Genomic DNA, 21,681 nt, shown 5'->3' on the forward strand with positions numbered 1-21,681 from the left:
ATCACATGTAAAGTGATTGTCAGCAATTGTCAGCAATCACACAGAACATGAACAAATTTTAGTACTGATTTTCTTGTTTTTTGGGGGGGGGGGGTAAATACATTTTTGTGCTAGGATACATTTTTGGACATTGAAGTCACTGCTATCACATTGCATCACATGTAAAGTGACATGCATTGCATCACATGTAAAGTGACATGCATTGCATCACATGTAAAGTGACATGCATTGCATCACATGTAAAGTGACATGCATTGCATCACATGTAAAGTGACATGCATTGCATCACATGTAAAGTGACATGCATTGCATCACATGTAAAGTGACATGCATTGCATCACATGTAAAGTGACATGCATTGCATCACATGTAAAGTGACATGCATTGCATCACTTGTAAAGTGACATGCATTGCATCACATGTAAAGTGACATGCATTGCATCACATTTAAAGTGACATTTATTGCATCACATGTAAAATGACATGCATTGCATCACATTTAAAGTGACATGCATTGCATCACATCTAATAAAAACAGTTCTATTTAGTATTGTTCTCTGCAACAAAGTGCATTTCATATTGCTGAATGCAAGTTATGTTGTGTTGGAAAAGTCAAATAATTGCCACCAATTTGAATATAATTGAAATTAAGTTGGTGCTGATAATTTTATTGATCTTGATTTAAATTGTTTATATTTCAGAAAGAGGAAGCTGAGAGGAAAGCCAAAGAGGAAGCAGAGAAACGTCAGAAGGAAATGGAAGAAAAATTAAAACGTGAGGAAGAAGAAAGAGAAGCCAGAAGAAAGGTGAGACGAATTTTTCCCTTTCAAACAAAACAAATAGTGTAGGCGCTTTTAATACTATACAATTGTATTTTATTTGTTGGTGTTTGAGGGCGCTCTTTATGTTGCTTTTACAACAGTAATGTAATGTGATGTTCATGATCAGTGTTCATTTAAAAATTTTCTTTTTCTTACCATTAATGTTGACTATTCAATAATTTATTACTCTTGTGCATTCATTTATCATTTGAACTTTCGAATGCCAAAGTCAACTTTTTTCACCATTCACAAGACAAACTCTCTGCCAAGGTGGTTATGTTATGATTACTGCTGGTTTGACATTTTATTGGAGGTTCATTCATGCCAAAGAGGGAGCACATTTCTACCCTAAAGAGGGAGCACATTTCTACCCTACAACACTATAAACGTACTGTGCATTTCACAGGTCATTTGTGTGACTCAATAGTCAGAATAGTAAAAAAAAACAGAATAGCGAAATTACCTGTCAGGTATCCTTTTGGACGAACAATAAGATTTTTAGCATTTTCGCATGTTTTAACCTCTTGCTACCTTAAAGGTCCCAATGAAATGTTCACTGCCACAAAAGTCATGGTGACTTGCTTTCTTAAAGGTCCCAATGAAATGTTCACTGCCACAAAAGTCACGGTGACTTGCTACCTTAAAGGTCCCAATGAAATGTTCACTGCTACAAAAGTCATGGTGACTCGCTACCTTAAAGGTCCCAATGTTCACTGCCACAAAAATCACTGTGACTCACTTTCTTAATGGACCCAATGTTCACTGCCACAAAAGTCACTGTGACTCACTTTTTTAAAGGTCTCAATGTTCACTGCTACAAAAGTTACTGTGACTCACTTTCTTAAAGGGACCAATGTTCACTGCTACAACAGTCACTGTGACTCACTTTTTTAAAGGGACCAATGTTCACTGCTACAAAAGTCACTGTGACTCGCTTTCTTAAAGGGACCAATGTTCACTGCCACAAAAGTCACTGTGACTCACTTTTTTAAAGGGACCAATGTTCACTGCTACAACAGTCACTGTGACTCACTTTCTTAAAGGGACCAATGTTCACTGCTACAAAAGTCACTGTGACTCACTTTCTTAAAGGGACCAATGTTCACTGCTACAAAAGTCACTGTGACTCACTTTCTTAAAGGGACCAATGTTCACTGCTACAAAAGTCACTGTGACTAACTTTCTTAAAGGGACCAATGTTCACTGCTACAAAAGTCACTGTGACTCACTTTCATAAAGGGACCAATGTTCACTGCCACAAAAGTCACTGTGACTAACTTTCATAAAGGGACCAATGTTCACTGCTACAAAAGTCACTGTGACTCACTTTCTTAAAGGGACCAATGTTCACTGCTACAATAGTCACTGTGACTCACTTTCTTAAAGGGACCAATATTCACTGCTACAAAAGTCACTGTGACTCACTTTCTTAAAGGGACCAATGTTCACTACTACAAAAGTCACTGTGACTAACTTTCTTAAAGGGACCAATGTTCACTGCTACAAAAGTCACTGTGACTCACTTTCATAAAAGGACCAATGTTCACTGCTACAAAAGTCACTGTGACTCACTTTCATAAAGGGACCAATGTTCACTGCCACAAAAGTCACTGTGACTCACTTTCATAAAGGGACCAATGTTCACTGCCACAATAGTCACTGTGACTCACTTTTTTAAAGGGACCAATGTTCACTGCCACAAAAGTCACTGACTATCTTTCTGAAAGGGACCAATGTTCACTGCTACAAAAGTCACTGTGACTCACTTTCATAAAGGGACCAATGTTCACTGCCACAATAGTCACTGTGACTCACTTTTTTAAAGGGACCAATGTTCACTGCCACAAAAGTCACTGTGACTCACTTTCTTAAAGGGACCAATGTTCACTGCTACAAAAGTCACTGTGACTCACTTTCTTGAAGGGACCAATGTTCACTGCTACAAAAGTCACTGTGACTAACTTTCTGAAAGGGACCAATGTTCACTGCTACAATAGTCACTGTGACTAACTTTCTGAAAGGGACCAATGTTCACTGCTACAAAAGTCACTGTGACTCACTTTCATAAAGGGACCAATGTTCACTGCTACAAAAGTCACTGTGACTCACTTTCATAAAGGGACCAATGTTCACTGCTACAAAAGTCACTGTGACTCACTTTCTTAAAGGGACCAATGTTCACTGCCACAAAAGTCACTGTGACTCACTTTCATAAAGGGACCAATGTTCACTGCTACAAAAGTCACTGTGACTCACTTTCTGAAAGGGACCAATGTTCACTGCTACAAAAGTCACTGTGACTCACTTTCATAAAGGGACCAATGTTCACTGCTACAAAAGTCACTGTGACTCACTTTCATAAAGGGACCAATGTTCACTGCCACAATAGTCACTGTGACTCACTTTCATAAAGGGACCAATGTTCACTGCTACAATAGTCACTGTGACTCACTTTCATAAACGGACCAATGTTCACTGCCACAATAGTCACTGTGACTCACTTTCATAAAGGGACCAATGTTCACTGCTACAATAGTCACTGTGACTAACTTTCTTAAAGGGACCAATGTTCACTGCTACAAAAGTCACTGTGACTCACTTTCATAAAGGGACCAATGTTCACTGCCACAATAGTCACTGTGACTAACTTTCATAAAGGGACCAATGTTCACTGCTACAAAAGTCACTGTGACTCACTTTCGTAAAGGGACCAATGTTCACTGCCACAATAGTCACTGTGACTAACTTTCATAAAGGGACCAATGTTCACTGCTACAAAAGTCACTGTGACTCACTTTCATAAAGGGACCAATGTTCACTGCTACAATAGTCACTGTGACTCACTTTCTTAAAGGGACCAATGTTCACTGCTACAAAAGTCACTGTGACTCACTTTCTTAAAGGGACCAATGTTCACTGCCACAATAGTCACTGTGACTCACTTTCTTAAAGGGATCAATGTTCACTGCTACAAAAGTCACTGTGACTCACTTTCATAAAGGGACCAATGTTCACTGCCACAATAGTCACTGTGACTCACTTTCATAAAGGAACCAATGTTCACTGCCACAATAGTCACTGTGACTCACTTTCTTAAAGGGACCAATGTTCACTGCCACAAAAGTCACTGTGACTAACTTTCTTAAAGGGACCAATGTTCACTGCCACAAAAGTCACTGTGACTCACTTTCATAAAGGGACCAATGTTCACTGCTACAACAGTCACTGTGACTCACTTTCTTAAAGTGACCAATGTTCACTGCTACAACTGTTGTTGCTGTGACTTCTACAGAAATAGATGTTTTAATTATTTCTGGAGAGTCTGTAATATTTGATATCTTAAATGTATTTTCCAGCGTATTGAACAAATCATGAAAAGAACACGACGAGGTGGGGCCAAGACAGAAGAAGATGAAAAGAAAGACAGTGAGACTAAAAATACTGAAAAGAAACACGAAATCAGCAAGAAAGTTGATTCTGAGCAAACCTCAGAGGAATCTGATAAAACATCAGAACAGCCACCAAACACTAAAAATAATGTCTCTGAACAGAAAGAGGAGGAAAGCAAACAAGAAGAAAATGAGAAAACTACAACAGTAGAGAATGGTGAAAATGAGCAACCCTCGTCAGATTTAGAAACTTCAAAAACTTTGACGACGCCAGATGACCAAGTGCTAATTGATTTCACTAAGAAGGAAAAGACAGAAGATGAAGAAGATGAAAAAGACATAGATACCACAGAGAATGGTGGACATGTTTCTAGTGCAATAGTTGAGTCTGGAGATGACAGTGTAAAAACAGTGCCTGTTATAAATGAAACTGTGGCTGAAGAAGTGATTAACACAGTTGAGAATTATACTCAGTCCAATGCTGGTGGAGATGTGTCATTGCTGGGCGATGAACCTCTTTTAGGTGATGCTGGATCACAGGATTATGCTACTAATGATGGTCATGGTGATTGGCAGGCAGATATTAAGATGACCACAAATGGTGATGCAGGTGCCGTTACTATAGATACTAGGTAAGATACTTTTATCACCATTTGCGCTAAAGCACTCTGCATCTCAATGTTTGTCTAATGTATTCATTGACATATAAATGACCTTAATACTGATGTTTAAAAAAAATATATTTTTCTAGGGAATATTTAGTTAGTTCTGTATTTATGCCATCAGAAGTGCTATTAGTACTGTATGTACGTGTCCCTTTTTGGACACTAGTTTGAACTTCACACATATATGAGACAATACATTGGACATGTGCATTTGTTTTATGATCTGATTCAAGATGGCTGATTGGCAGTCATTTTAAGGCCAAAAATGTCTCAGTTTACACATTTTCATCTGATTTTGGTCGTGCATGTACAGAATCAACATACATTGACCATAATAATAACTTTAATACACTTTTTGACTCCCGTGTGCAAAGCACACAATGGGAGTCTTTGCAGTTAGTTTGCCTGTCTGTGTTTGTGTGTGTGTGTGTGGGGGGGGGGGGTGTCTGTCTGTTCCACTGATATCTCAAGAACCATACATCAGTTTTTGATGAAACTTGGTGCATGGATGCTCTGGGCCAATGCACAGATTTGATCAAGTTTTAGTAGAAATCTGTGCATATTAATTAGCTAATTTTTAGCTGTTCCATGACTGTTCCACTGATATCTAAAGAACCACTGATTGGATTTTGATGAAACTTGGTTCAAAAATGCTCTGAACTAATGCCAGTTTTTGATTAGTTTTTGGGGGAAATCTATGCATATTAATTACCTAATTTGCATAATGATTAGTAAATTTTCGGCTTTTCCACTGATATCTTAACTACTAATCGTCACTTTTCAATGAAACTTGGTACCTAGATGTCATAGGACACTGCACAGAGCTGGTAGTTTTTAGATTAATATCAGTACGTATTAATTACCTAATTTGCATAATTATTTAATTTTCAGCTTTTCACTAATATCTCGAGTACTAATCATGACCTTTGAATGAATCTAAAACTATGCAGAAAGCCAATTAGTAGTTGGTATATATTTATGCTTATTAATCTCCTAATTTGCATAATTAATCAATTTTAATTTTTCACACTGATATCTCAAGTACTAATCATCACAGTTCAATGAAACTTTGTACATAGATGCTCTAGGACAATGTACAAATATGATCAGTTTTGGGTTAAAATCTGTTCATATTAATTCCCTAATTAGCGTAATAATTCATAATTTTTTAGTTCTGATCACATTTCAATGATTAGGTACATAGATGGTATGTTACATTGCGCAGACCTTATTAGTTTTACACTCAAATCTGTTCATTTTAATTTTCTGATTTGCATAATTAGTTTTCAGCTTTTCCATCATTATCTCAAGTTCAAGCAATTTTGAATTAATTTTGACTGTGTCTCTATTACTCTTAGCACACGAGAGTTCTTTCTAAGCTTTCTTTGATTATTTTTAAATTGTGTTCAAAATAGCCATTTTATTTTTAAGAATGCTGTTTCTGGTCCATATATTCAACATGCCAGAACTTCACACATACATCAGACAGCATATTTTTGTCACTTACATATTCCAAAATCTTGTCTATAATGCAAACAAGGACATTGAAAATGAATTGTTCTATTGGAAGTAAACTAAACTAATTTTATCCCATTTCACTATTCAATTGTAATATGACCATATAGCTATCAAATTTTGTATACTCTGATGGTGTTGTATTCTAAAACAAATATAAATATCCACTGGATACCAGGTTGTCTTCGGTGCCGATACATACTTTAATAAGGAGTTCAACATCAATGCTACAATATAATATTCAAAGATGCATGTTATAGTATTTGATTGGTTGAGAGAACAGGTCATATCGAGTCATTAGCATATTTTAGTGACATAAAAGTTTGTGGTTTGCTCATAATTTTTTCATCAACCTTGTGTTTTAGGTACATGACAACCACATGAAATCATCAGGTTTGACAGTTTGATGTGATTGATTATTTGTAATTCTTTTTCAGTCTTCAAGATGTCTCTTCAGAGAGGGTCGAGCTTGATGGTTCCATGACTACTACTACTACTACTATTACAACTACAGAAAAATTACAGCAGCCATTTACTTCATCTGATTCATTTAATTCAAATTATGTAGATAAAAATAGTGAGCAGCTAATAGAAAATACTATTACTACTACTACTACTACAGTTACTAGAGAGGATAGTACAGGTGAGATTTAAGTTTATTTGGAAGGGGGGACGCTAATAGGGTTGGGCATCATGTACCACATAAATGTAGAACCGTTTTGCTGACTATATCCTTTGTTCTTCACATCTCTTACATTTGACTGTTGCCCACATATTTTTGCTCTCCTCTTCGTTGACTCATTATTTTCTCTATAAACCATGTATGTTTTCTTTATGTTAGTGTCACATATACTGTCAATGTGTTAACATTGTCATTTAACACATCACCGTCAGAAAGCCTCTCCAGATCATCACCCCTTTTTTTAGGTGACCTCCAACGCCAACACTGTGCTGAATGTCCTGAATACAAATTAAGAATAGTATACAATATAGTCACTTCATCGTATATATTTTCTTGTGAGTATACAGGATCTCACTGAGGTCTCTTGCTACATGAGCTAAGCTTAGCGATGTATAAATGGTAAATAGACAACACTGCTACATTGAAGCAAGAAGCTGATATTGCATCATTACTCTAAGAACGATTGATATACAATTGCACAAAATTAAAAATAAATTCTGTTCATGTTGTTCTGTTGTTCCTAACAGCCCTATTAATGAGATTACACATTCTACTCTACATAAACTAAACATTTGTTTTCGTCTGTTGTACGGTAATTTCCATTGCTCAGGAATCTTTATTTGCTAAGTATATTGCCCATTTCAGAAATGTGTTCAACACGACTTTGTTGCTGGTAGTAAAATACAGCTTTATTCATTGTTGATAGCACTTGCAGACATCTGATAGTATCCAGTTACCAGTCATTTGTATTCTGACTTGTAGTAAGTCCTTGCCTAGTGTATCTCTCCATGCAGACATCTGATAGTATCCAGTTACCAGTCATTTGTACTCTGACTTGTAGTAAGTCCTTGCCTAGTGTATCTCTCCATGCAGACATCTGATAGTATCCAGTTACCAGTCATTTGTATTCTGACTTGTAGTAAGTCATTGCCTAGTGTATCTCTTCATGCAGACATCTGATAGTATCCAGTTACCAGTCATTTGTACTCTGACTCGTAGTAAGTCCTTGCCTAGTGTATCTCTCCATGCAGACATCTGATAGTATCCAGTTACTAGTCATTTGTATTCTGATTGTAGTAAGTCCTTGCCTAGTGTATCTCTCCATGCAGACATCTGATAGTATCCAGTTACCAGTCATTTGTATTCTGACTTGTAGTAAGTCCTTGCCTAGTGTATCTCTCTATGCAGACATCTGATAGTATCCAGTTACCAGTCATTTGTACTCTGACTTGTAGTAAGTCCTTGCCTAGTGTATCTCTCCATGCAGACATCTGATAGTATCCAGTTACCAGTCATTTGTATTCTGACTTGTAGTAAGTCCTTACCGAGTGTATCTCTCCATGCAGACATCTGATAGTATCCAGTTACCAGTCATTTGTACTCTGACTTGTAGTAAGTCATTGCCTAGTGTATCTCTTCATGCAGACATCTGATAGTATCCAGTTACCAGTCATTTGTACTCTGACTTGTAGTAAGTCCTTGCCTAGTGTATCTCTCCATGCAGACATCTGATAGTATCCAGTTACCAGTCATTTGTACTCTGACTTGTAGTAAGTCATTGCCTAGTGTATCTCTTCATGCAGACATCTGATAGTATCCAGTTACCAATCATTTGTACTCTGACTTGTAGTAAGTCATTGCCTAGTGTATCTCTTCATGCAGACATCTGATAGTATCCAGTTACCAGTCATTTGTACTCTGACTCGTAGTAAGTCCTTGCCTAGTGTATCTCTCCATGCAGACATCTGATAGTATCCAGTTACCAGTCATTTGTACTCTGACTCGTAGTAAGTCCTTGCCTAGTGTATCTCTCCATGCAGACATCTGATAGTATCCAGTTACCAGTCATTTGTACTCTGACTTGTAGTAAGTCCTTGCCTAGTGTATCTCTCCATGCAGACATCTGATAGTATCCAGTTACCAGTCATTTGTATTCTGACTTGTAGTAAGTCATTGCCTAGTGTATCTCTCCATGCAGACATCTGATAGTATCCAGTTACCAGTCATTTGTATTCTGACTTGTAGTAAGTCATTGCCTAGTGTATCTCTCCATGCAGTAATTTGCAAAATATTATATTCTGTATTTGAGGGTTACTTGGCCATTGAGTGTGATTGTGCTCTAGATCATGAGGTATATTGCAAGGTGGCATTTTTTCACTTGTATGTATACAATGGTTTCAGACGGTGATGTGTTTATGCTAATATTCTGTCATGTACTTTTATGGCTAAAACGTACCCTTACTCCATTTACATATAAACTATGGGTATACGGGGAGGGATAAATGTGTATTTGTAGCTGTGTACTGTGTTTTGATGCAAGCACACACATTCTAGCAATGTCTGTGGATGTATCATTGTAAGTATGTACAAGTGTATAACATCTGCAATTCTTTTAATAAACAGGTTATTGTATTGCACGTCTTTTTTTTCAGCTCTATATAACAGGTAAAGGGTTATGATGGTGATGGGATTTTTTTTTTTCAAAACTTTGACAAAGAGTAAAATAGACAAAAAATAAAACATTGCATGCATATTTTTTGCACTTACATAGAGCCCATTTAAAAAAAATTTGTACAAATCATACGTACAACTTGATACTTTAAATCTGAAATACAGCTGCAAAAATACTTACTGTTTACGAAGGGCTCTATGTTGTCCATTGATTTCTATAGTAAATAACACATTATATCTTGGACCCCTTCACTGCAGACCAACAGGATCACCACGGTATGACAAGAACATCTAAAACTAGTGAACTACGAGAGGTAATACAACAATCCCATCACCATCATTTGTTTTAATCCCTTTAACCCGTAAATGACAATACCTGGCTGTAATGTGGGATGCATGTTTGCATGGTTTATTCTTTGTTGCTTGTAGTTTACTAGCATGACTGAATGTGACTAGTGCTAACTGAATATGACTGGTGACTAGTGCCAACTGAATATGACCGGTGACTAGTGCTAACTGAACCAAGTGATACACGGCATTGGAGCCAGATGTTTTCTTATTCAGTTCACTGTTTATAGTCACACATTTATATCTAGTTAAACGTAATGAAATATACTGATCTAGTCTAAATTTAGTGTATTTTAATGCATTCAGCTATTTACATTTGTACCAACAGAACAAACTTTGTCCTCTTTTTTTTTTTTTTTAGAATAATCAGTAGTCTGTCATGAAAATGATGGTTCTTTTTTTAGATCTGTTTTTCTGACTCGTTAACAGTCCATACTTTGTCTTGTTTTGCTGCAACCACAGACTTTTCTTTTGCTTGTACTACCTTATGATTAAATTGGTTTGCACTTGACAATTAAACAAAACTGCTAAGTTGCTTACTTGATACATTCTGCTTGGGTGGAATGCAAATAAACACATCTGGAGTTGTAATTTCCTGTTAGTTTGAAAGTGGTAACTTATGGATAGACTTAATGTAAAGACCAGTGTCTTGAGAATACCTTGGCTGATCACATTCAAACTGGATAGACTTAATGTTTAGAGCAGTGTCTTGAGAATACCTTGGCTGATCACATTCAAACTGGATAGACTTAATGTTTAGACCAGTGTCTTGAGAATACCTTGGCTGATCACATTCAAACTGAATAGAATTAATGTTTAGACCAGTGTCTTGAGAATACCTTGGCTGATCACATTCAAACTGAATAGAATTAATGTTTAGACCAGTGTCTTGAGAATACCTTGAATAACTTCACACACATGTACTGTGTATCTTGGAATACATATGATCTGATTCAACAAGCATTTCTTCAATTCCAGAACCAAGTATGGATAAATTTCATGCAAACTTGGTACATACACTGGAAATCTTTAATCTTGTTTTTCAGATTGGATTTAAAAAGACCATCTGGTAGTCATTTTAATGTTTAAAATTCATTAATATAAATTTCTTGGTTATACATCTATTGTCCATCTTGTTACATGCATTGAGCATATATATCATGTAGGACAAGATCAGATTCCAAATTGTCAATTAAAAATCCTAGAACCACGACTTAATCAGATCATACTTTACAACTACATTATACATCATGTTATCTGTTTCATGTTTGATTCATTTCAGTTTTGTTTGTTATTGAACCATTGACGACTCTATCATGTCATGACTTGTCTTCAAAATTATAGGTCAGAATGTCTCTCTAAAATGGATCTCAAACAGCACAGCTATATCAGTTGAACAGGCTGCATGTTAGTCCTCGTACGCATTGGTAATACCACATTATTGTCAGTCTATGCACTATATTGCATTGATAATGACATACAGATGATGCCTGGCGCCCACAGGTGAACATGTACATGGACATGTACTGAACACTGTGGTGCATTGTCAATATTAGCTTGTTTTTTGTTTTGATGACTTTTTGATCAACTCGTGGAGATTTTTCCTCCAAAAACATGCTGACAAAATTTGATTATGTCATAAACTGTTTCTCAGCCATGCCTTGGCCAATTTCATTCACATTTAGTATGATGTGTTACTGATGCACATAACTATGTTTTATGATTTGATTCAAACTGTTCAACTAGTGGTCATGTTTGTTTTATTTTCACCTGCTGAAAGCACAGATAGCTGATATGAATGGTATACATGTACCATGTAGGCATGTCATTTGTTTTCCATTTTGATGATTTTCAACTGACTGTCTTCATATCAGGCATGCCTGCCTGCCTGCCTGCCTGCCTGCCTGCCTTCCTGCCTTGTTTGATTTCTTTTAAACTCGGTATGAACAAAATGCATATTTTTGTTATTTTATTCGAACTGGTTTATGTGCGGATTATACAATTTTGTATGATATAAGAATGATCTTATTCTACAGAGGTATCACTTTGATGAAGTGCCATTCGAAGTGACACCATATTTTCAGTCCCCGTTCGGACACAGTCCGAAAACGGGGACTTATGTTTTGCCGTCCGTCCGTCCGGCCGTCCGTCCGTGATCACCTGTATCTCGAACATGCATGGACCGATTAAGTTCAAACTTCACTCATACATCACACATTATATGGGACATATGCACATGCATTTTTTTTATGATCCGATTAACGATAGCCGAATAGCGGCCATTTTAAGGCCGAAAATGCATCAAAATCGCACATTTTCACCATTCCGGACCCGGATCTCAGTTATCCATGGACGGATTTTGTTCAAATTTGGTACATACATTAAACATAATAGGACCTTGATGCACGTCATTTTTTTTTTTTGGATCGGGTTTGAAATGGCCGACTGGCGGCCATTTTGTTTTAAAGAATTCAGTTCTGGATCCGTATCTGAGACATGCTTGGATTGCTCGAGTTCAAACTTCACACGCACAAGGTACATCATGTCACAAATATGTATGTGCATTTGTTTCATGATCTCATTAACGATAGCCAAATGGCGGCCGCTTTAAGGACAAAAATGCATTGAAATCGCACATTTTCACCATTCCGGACCCGGATCTCAGTTATGCATGGACGGATTTCATTCAAATTTGGTACATACATTAAACATAATAGGACCTTCATGTACGTCATTTTTTTTTTCGGATCAAGTTCGAAATGGCCGACTGGCGGCCATTTTGTTTTAAAGAATTCAGTTCTGGATCCGTATCCGAGACATGTCTGGATTGATCAAGTTCAAACTTCACACACACAAGGTACATCATGTCACAAATATGTATGCATTTGTTTCATGATCTCATTAACGATAGCCAAATGGGGGGCCGCTTTAAGGCCAAAAATGCATTGAAATCGCACATTTTCACCATTCCGGACCCGTATCTCAGTTATGCATGGATGGATTTTGTTCAAATTTGGTACATACATTAAACATAATAGGACCTTGATGCACGTCATTTTTTTTTCCGGATCAAGTTCGAAATGGCCGACTGGCGGCCATTTTGTTAAAGAATTCAGTTCTGGATCCGTATCCAAGACATGTCTGGATTGATCAAGTTCAAACTTCACACACACATGGTACATCATGTCACAAATAGATATGTGCATTTGTTTCATGATCTGCTTAACAATAGCGGAATGATGGCCATTTTTAGGCCGAAAATGCATCAAAATCACGTATTTTCACAATTCCAGAACCGGATCTCAGTCATGCATGGATGGATTTTGTTCAGATTTAGCACAATGTGTTGTACATATGCAGGTGCATTTCGGTCATGATCTGCTTTGAATGTATATGTCACTCAAATATGAACGGAACGGGGACGTGTCATTGACAACGACTTGTAACATAATGAATTTTTTTATTTACACAGTCACTGAGTAAAAACTAGATGGGGGGGGGGGGGGGGGGACTAATTACTCATTTCAACCACCTAATTAGTCCCTGTTCGGACGAAGTCCGAAAACAGGTACTTATAATTCGGTCTCCGTGCGTCTATGCATCCGTCCGGAGTCGTATCTCAGAATCCCTTGGACCGATTCCGTTCATTCTTTGCATGTGTCTAGTACTTTATGTGGGACATATACACATGCAGTGGTTTAGCGATTCAATTCAGAATGGCCGACTGGCAGCCATCTGGTTTTTTGAAAATGTCGTATTTTGGACATGCTTTTTCAGTTTGCATTCAAATTTAGTACATAGATCATACATGTTAGGATACATGTTCCGACCATCTGTGAGTTCCTGAGTCTGTTCGTCTGTCCGTGCGTCCGACCGTCCGTGCGTCAGTCTGTCCAGAGTCATATTTCAGAATCCTGTGGACCGATTCCGTTCATTCTGTGCATGTGCCTAGTATCTTATGTGGGACATATGTACATGCAGTGGTTTAGCGATTCAATACAAAATGGCCGACTGGCAGCCATCTTGTTTTTTGAAAATGTTGTATTTTGGACACGCTTTGTCAGTTGTCGTTCAAACTTGGTACATAGATTATACATGTTAGGATACATGTCCATGACGATTTATTTTTGCAATTGGATCAAAGATGGTCGACTGGCAGGCATCTTGTTTTTTTTGTTATGCGGTATCTTGTCAGTTTTTATTCAAATTTGGCACATACATGTACTTTATACATGTTAGGATGCATGTCCATGACAATTTGTTTCAAAATCTGGTCAAGGATGGCTGATTGACAGCCATCTGACTTTTTGGCCTTACTACTATATTTCCACAATTTATGTACCATTTTTATTCGTATTTGGCACATACATCATACATATCAGTGTGTTTCATAATCAGATCAAAGATGGCCGAATAACGGCTGTTTTTATTTTTGCCCACGGAACACATGTTTTGATGTAAATAAACAATCTGTTGTATACGCCACTTGGAACTCAGGTTTCAAGGACACGCTCGTGACAACCCCTCCTCTTTAATATGACGAGCACAAAGAGAACTTCCAAAAGTTGAACGGGGACTGTGTCATTTTCAATGACTTGTTACTTATCTGATATTTTTGACGATTGTAGAATTTTTTTTTTTTTCAATGAATGCGAACAAAAACTTGTTAAACTGACTTCACTGTATGTGCTGTTGTAACACATTAGACAAATTAAACCAATTATCCAGAATGAAAAATCTGAGGTGGGCAAAATAGGGACACTTTGAAAATCAAAACATCTTGCATCTACACACAAACCTAACTTTTCTGAGGTTCTAACGACACATTTATTATTCAACTCTTGTTTGATATAATTTTTTTTATTTATTTTGTGTGCTATGAAATTAATTCAAGTTTGTTTTACATGAAAGAATGTTTTTGAACAATTATCGAGAGGTTGTAATTATAGTAGTAATTATAAAAACTCAACTGTTTTTTTTTTTTCAAAACTAATTAGTCCTCGTTCGGACGTAGTCCGAAAACGGGGACTTATGTTTTGCCCTGTGTGCGTGCGTGCGTCCGTGATCACATGTATCTTGAACATGCATGGGCGATTAAGTTCAAACTTCACTCATACATCACACATTATATGGGACATATGCACATGCATTTTTTTCATGATCCGATTAACGATAGCGGCCATTTTAAGGCCGAAAATGCATTGAAATCGCACATTTTCACCATTCCGGACCCAGATCTCAGTTATGCATGGACGGATTTCATTCAAATTTGGTACATACATTAAACATAATAGAACCTTGATGCACGTCATTTTGTTTTTCGGATCAAGTTCGAAATGGCCGACTGGTGGCCATTTTGTTTTAAAGAATTCAGTTCTGGATCCGTATCCGAGACATGTCTGGATTGATCAAGTTCACACTTCACACACACACAAGGTACATCATGTCACAAATATGTATGTGCATTTGTTTCATGATCCCATTAACGATAGCCAAATGGCGGCCGCTTTAAGACCGAAAATGCATTGAAATCACGTATTTTCACAATTCCGGAACCAGATCTCAGTCATGCATGGGTGGATTTTGTTCAGATTTAGTACAATGTGTTGTACATATGCAGGTGCATTTCGGTCATGATCTGCTTTGAATGTATATGTCACTCAAATATGAACGGAACGGGCACGTGTCATTGACAATGACTTGTTATTTTAAAGTTTTAATGGTATGGTTTAGACAATGACATCATCTATTCATGATTGCAACCTCAGGGAATCCTTGGTTAAGCTAGTTAAGCAAGTACTTATGTGCGACTTGGTTGGCATTAATTAGCCATTATGACAGGAAGATAGCTACACAACCCTTTCTAATACATATAAAACGTGTCAAAATAACCGCAGTGACATGTCCAGAATCACATCTATGTCCAGTGGTGTTTAGAAATACAAAAAAAATGTTAATAAAGATTTTCTGAGTACAACCTCGCAATTTGGTCTATTTAAAATATCATCAAAGCAAATTTATGTTTTTTTCATGTTTATGCCACTAGCCAAGGTGTTGATCCAATTGGACATTTAATACTTGAAGTCACTTTTTACAGTCTAGAAATCAACATCATAATGTTGTGTATTGAGTTGGTGATGTCTAAACTGTGTACTTTTACAATAACTCTCGTAATTATTTTCTTTGTTCACAGAAACGTTCTAAACCACTTCATCATCACTACTTAGATTGCCGAAGAAGTAGTCAACAATCTCATCGTAAATTACCAGATCTTAGTCAGTGTGTCGTAAAACATTCTACCAAAAATTTCAAAGATATGTGTCATAAATCTGATTCTGTTTTCATAAGAACTCTTACTTTGCCATTGGATGAAGAAGAGTCAATGTGGAGGGACGTCGAAATAGTTATGAGAGAGAGAAAATATGATATTGAAAGTAATCTTGGAATTGCAGAAGAAGATGATGATTCCGATGGAGATGAAGGACAGTTGTGGAGATTTATTCAGAATGAGTCAGTGTCTGATGATGCAGATTTAGTGTAAAAAAAGTATCACAGCTTTATGTGTTTGATGTCCATTATAGTACCTTGCACATGTTTATCCAGCCACCCCTCTTACAGAATGAATTCTCCTTAAAACAAGGGATTTCTTGGTGTTGCTGTAGTTTTCAAATAAATACATCATAGGTAGACTGTATAATTAAGTAAATTTCCTTGAAAAGCATAAAGTGTGTGAGCTGCCTGCAGCTAAAATATTGAAAAAAAGTGACTTTTTAAGGCAACTCAAGATATTAGGTATTTATAAGTAAGATTTAGTTTTTAAAATTCGGTTGAATCAACTGATAGTGGGAATTACAACTTGTGCTAAAATTGATAATGATTTTTTTTTTCACCTGAAATGAACTGAGAAAATGTGCATGGCCATAAATTGAATAAGAGTATTCTTAAAAATTTTCACTGACAGTCTATTTTACTAAATTTGCTGTTTCATTTGTTGAAATTTGCAACATTTTGTTTTTTCTTGAATTTATTGATGGGAACGAGTAACGAATTTTGGGGAGACTAGTTTAAAGATTCAAAAAATGTCTGATATTCCAAAAATCTGTAATTTTACACTTCTTGTTGTATGTGATGCTTGCTTACTGCGTGTTGATAGAATGACATCATTGCTTATTTGTACATAGCTTAATTATCGAGTGATGGCGCCATCTATGTTAGTTTTATTTTACATATTATTTGTATGAATATTGCATCCAGGTGATAGAAGGGAGGTCCTATTTGGTCAAGCTACAATCAGGAAATCTTGCCATACCGTACTAGCTGCCACTATGCAGTTGTTTTCCAATGCATAAAACTGACTAAACAGTCACTCATTCCTCGTTCACACCCCCCCCCCACCACCACCCCCCCCCCCACACACATGCATAACTACCTTGATTAACTGCAAAGTAGTTGTATCGTTGGAATCGTTGTAAGGCATCAACCATGTGACACCATTTTTTTTTGCATTTTTTTTTGTGAAACAGAAATATTATTTCTGTAAATATTAATAGCCTGTTTGATCTGATTTTTTTTACTAGGTACTTGAAAATGAAGAAACATTTCAGCTTTCTCTTCCAGACAGCATGAATGAATTTGAAATTTAAACCATGTTTTTTTTTAAATTTATATTTAGATTTAAAGTAGATTCATTTCTAGTTCATGAAAATAAGATTGCTGATATCACAGTACACATTAAGGGGTTAAATTAAAAGAAAATTTAGTTTCTTTTGAAAATGTTTGCAGTTACTTCCCCTCCCCTTCCAACTTGATAAGTCATCTCCTGTTTTGCTGTACAAGTTTATACTATGAAAGAACTTTAGTACCCAGTGCAATATTTTATATACAAATCTGCTAAAATTTGTTGCTGTTGCAGAACAACCAAAGCATCATATTGAAGAATACATTCACTAACACAATAGACTGATGCTATAGTGTATTTTGCCACCAGACAATCTATTCAAATCATGATTTCTAGTCTCTCACAAAGCATTAGCATTTTTGCATAAAGTCTGTTACAAGAATACTGGAATTCTACAATATATATATATATATATATATATATATATATATATATATATATATATATATATATATATATATATATACACACACGCACACGCATATAGGGGAAGCTACAGTTGGTGCTTATAAAGGGTCTTAGCTTATTTGATCTTATATCAGAATTCATGATTGTCCAGCCAAAATGGAGAGTTCTGAACAGATATTTAAACAATACACTATTGAAATTATGCGTAGGCAGTATAATTGCTAATTCCACTAAAGTGGCATCTGTCAACTACCATAGACTAGTCCACGCTGATATGCTTTTCTGGGTAGGCTGAATGTGAAATTGATGTACTCATTGAGGGCGACAGGCGCCCTGTTTTTGCTAATTTACATAACAGTAGAACTTGTTAATTACGTATTGTATTCATTTATTTTATAATGGTCTGAGAGAACTATTGTTGAGCTTGTCAAGGCAAGTAGGCTGGGTGGCATACTGTGTCCTATTGATCAGCAATTGAATTTTTCAGCTGCCAACTCTTATTTTTACTTCAGCCCAACAACAAATGCTAGATTTCATTAAAGTGTTTCATTGATGTTAAATAGGTACATTCACTTTCACCAGATTTTTTTTTTTGTAATTGTCAATACTTTGTTAAAGCTGTTGCCATGGTACAAATGTTCCTGTTACATGGGATCTCTGCTTGTGAGATTTTTGAACATTGTAGCTGTGTTTTCAGCAATAAATTGCTTGTAAAATAAAGGTGGAACAAAGTGATGAGTTTTCTTATTTGTCACACATCTGATAGCCATTTGAATGTAATGTAGTACATGAATGAGATAATCTGTAGTCCTAATTGCATAGTTTCAATTTGATACAAAATTTATATCATTTTTCCTGATATATTTCAGGAACCATATGTAGTTTAGGATGGACCACTCTTCTGATAAGTTGACATGTACTTGTGGTATTTCCTGCCTAGTATGCCCTTTGTATCAGTTATTGTATCAAGATTTCATTATTGCCCCCCCCCCCCCATCTTGAATTTGTATGGTATAATCTGCAAGCTTACTGCCTCGTAGTGACGGGGATGAACGGGTACGAATGGCTTGCCCCCTGCTGAGTTTGTTGGAACAATAGCATGTGTGAGGGCGCCCTTGACTACTGCAATATACCAGTAAGCAAGGTAACTTTATCGTTTTGAGATGTTTACGGTTGTTTCTGCAATTTTTTACAATGAATGTTGAAATTGTAGATGCTATCCAGACAATTTAGCTTAAAATAAAGACCTTATTTCCACTTGTTGAAACAAAGGCCCAATTCTCGGCATATATATATATTTATATATAGCTTTCTAATAACTTGAAAATATTCCAACCAGCGGGGTGGGTAGGTGGGTAGTTTGTCTTCCTCATCTCGATCCTCTATCTAAACAAGTAGTGCATCATTTTGTAACATGATTGCCTCACATTGACGTTATAATCAGAGTCGTCACCTCAAACATTAAACAAGGTGTATGAAGTAGGCAATAACTGTGGTAATAGGTCTGTAAGGTGACCATACAATATTCGTGTGTATTCCAAATATAACATTTACAAGACTCGTGTAATACTTTCAATAATAATACATCATAAGCTATATTATGTCAATTTATTACAGTGTAATGTGTATTCCACCGTAACTACTGGTATATCTGCAACTAGGATTGTAACGTTGGTAGACAAGATGCTAAGTGTGGTCAATTAGTAAGACTAAAATTCGCTTTTGCGAATTAGGGGCTTAATTTTGTGTTTCTGTCTGATCGTATCTTAGACCAATAGTCTGAGATCGTATGTATGACTTTGTCACAAAAACGTAATATGTTTACTTTTTTATGTTACAAAATAGGCTAATCGCTCCGTTTCAAAAATTTTCTCAATAGTTTAAGATTGACCGCTTTCCAAAGTGGTAATCATGACAACTGTTATACAAGTTACCACATAACGTCCTCGAGTTGCAGTTACAATACATTACGGCTCGTGTATGCCTTCTCTGCATACTGGTTGCTTGGCTGCAAAATTGAAACACATCGGGGTTTGACAAGAATTCAATACACTGTCAAGCGTAAGCCCATTCTTAGGAAGGACAGCAGCAATCGGTTGTGACTCGGTTTGGTGCTGAATATACATTCTGCCTACCTCGCCTTATTTTTTTGGAAATACAAACTGTAATCGGGATCGTTAATATATTTGAGGACTGTCGTATCTGTAATTCTTGCAGCATTGTAATCAATGAACTCCGTGTATTGTTCATTGCGTAAAACAATGTGTCACTCAAAAGCGACCGATCCAGACAGACCGTGAGGACATATGACCGACCAAATATGGCTCCGATTAGGTCTGGAGTAGGTTGTTTGAACTCGTCATAGTAAATGAAAATGGAATTTGTCAAATTTAAAAGTAAAACAACGAGCTCGGATTATTATTTATCACGTTGTCGCGTCTCGTCAGAATGCCGTTGGCGAAATATAGAAGTGTCCATGACGCAGTCACGTGATGGTTAGAAGTGGGTTAGTAGTCGATGAAAACTGCCAGTACTTTGGTCGCAATAAAGATATCAATATCCCGGAGATTGCTGATTGAAGGTAGATGTGGGGGTGCTAATCAATGTCAAACTGCACTGCGAATCACACGTTCCATCTCGTGCAATTAGTAGGAGAGGTTCTAACACTGACAGTTAATATTTTTTATTAAATTAACTTCAATGTCCGACGAGCCTATCTTGGGTGATGATCGAGGCCGCTGATTTGAGACTATCAGGCAGTCATGCCAATCGACTACTAGTATCTTACTAGTCACGATTCCGATAATTATTGTGTTTTTGTGTTTATACAGAGTGGATCTACCGTATCACTGGTAATCCGTTGTCCGCCTGCCCAGTGAACAATCAATATGTTAAATATATACCCCGTAAACTTTAGCCCCAGGATACCTGCCGTAAAGCAATTAGCCTTGCTTGTCATAAAATCGGCCCAGCCTCTGAATGGCGCATGATTTTCAAATGGTGCTAGTGTTGTCGATTCAGGTGAAGATTTATATCACAGCACGTTTTTATTAAAATATTTGCCAAATAATTATGATTTACACAGTTACTGATAAGCCTGGCTCTTTCCTTTAACCAAACTTACTGACTTTTGTTATGTTTATAACATGAGTGAGAACATTCTGCCCCTCTGGATCCGTTCAGTGTATGTAAACTCTCCTATCCAACAGATAATTACAAGTCAATATTTCGTGCAAAATAACCTCCAGAATACTAGTACGTCATATGATGCACAATGGAAAGAGAACTGACTTATTTCGGTTCAGTTATAATTCATTTATTTACAAACACTTGTCTATCTATTTAATATCATATTTTGCGTTTCTTTGCGCTGTAGTACACATGTAAATCCACTTGTGCATAGACCAAGACATTTCTTTTTGCCATCGGCGTTGCCTCACAACGGTAAAATGCGTCTACCTTCTAATGGTGCACGTCACATTACAACAGATGTAATGCTGTTGGCCGGATATCCAAACCAATCCCTGGTTGTCACTGATCACACAAGGAATGTCCACCGACTTGATACGAAGTTCCTATATATTGCACCGTGTATTTCTTCTTCACTTTGGTGTTGTTATAACCTGGATTTCTTGAATCTACGAAGAACCCAAGCTACACCTTGGATTTCTCTTCCTTCAAGGTTGTTGGACTAAAGAAGAATCATTTCCATGAAGCAAAATTA

The 21,681-nt window shown here is 36.7% G+C and overlaps 1 protein-coding gene across 1 annotated transcript in view; it reads left to right on the forward strand.

Moving 5' to 3' along the window:
• The window catches only part of LOC100373043 (uncharacterized), an 82,719-nt gene extending 64,027 nt beyond the window's left edge, over positions 1–18,692 (forward strand). Inside the window, exons 10-13 of the mRNA XM_085505609.1 lie at positions 702–806; positions 4,178–4,842; positions 6,828–7,033; positions 16,065–18,692. Coding sequence (XP_085361735.1) covers positions 702–806; positions 4,178–4,842; positions 6,828–7,033; positions 16,065–16,075 — 987 coding nt within the window. The 3' untranslated portion in view covers positions 16,076–18,692. The remainder of the gene's footprint in view (positions 1–701; positions 807–4,177; positions 4,843–6,827; positions 7,034–16,064) is intronic.
• The last annotated feature ends 2,989 nt before the right edge of the window (positions 18,693–21,681 follow it).

This window comes from Saccoglossus kowalevskii, chromosome 11, assembly GCF_978046115.1.
Source record: "Saccoglossus kowalevskii chromosome 11, keSacKowa6.1, whole genome shotgun sequence".
In the NCBI taxonomy this organism is placed as follows: domain Eukaryota; kingdom Metazoa; phylum Hemichordata; class Enteropneusta; family Harrimaniidae; genus Saccoglossus; species Saccoglossus kowalevskii.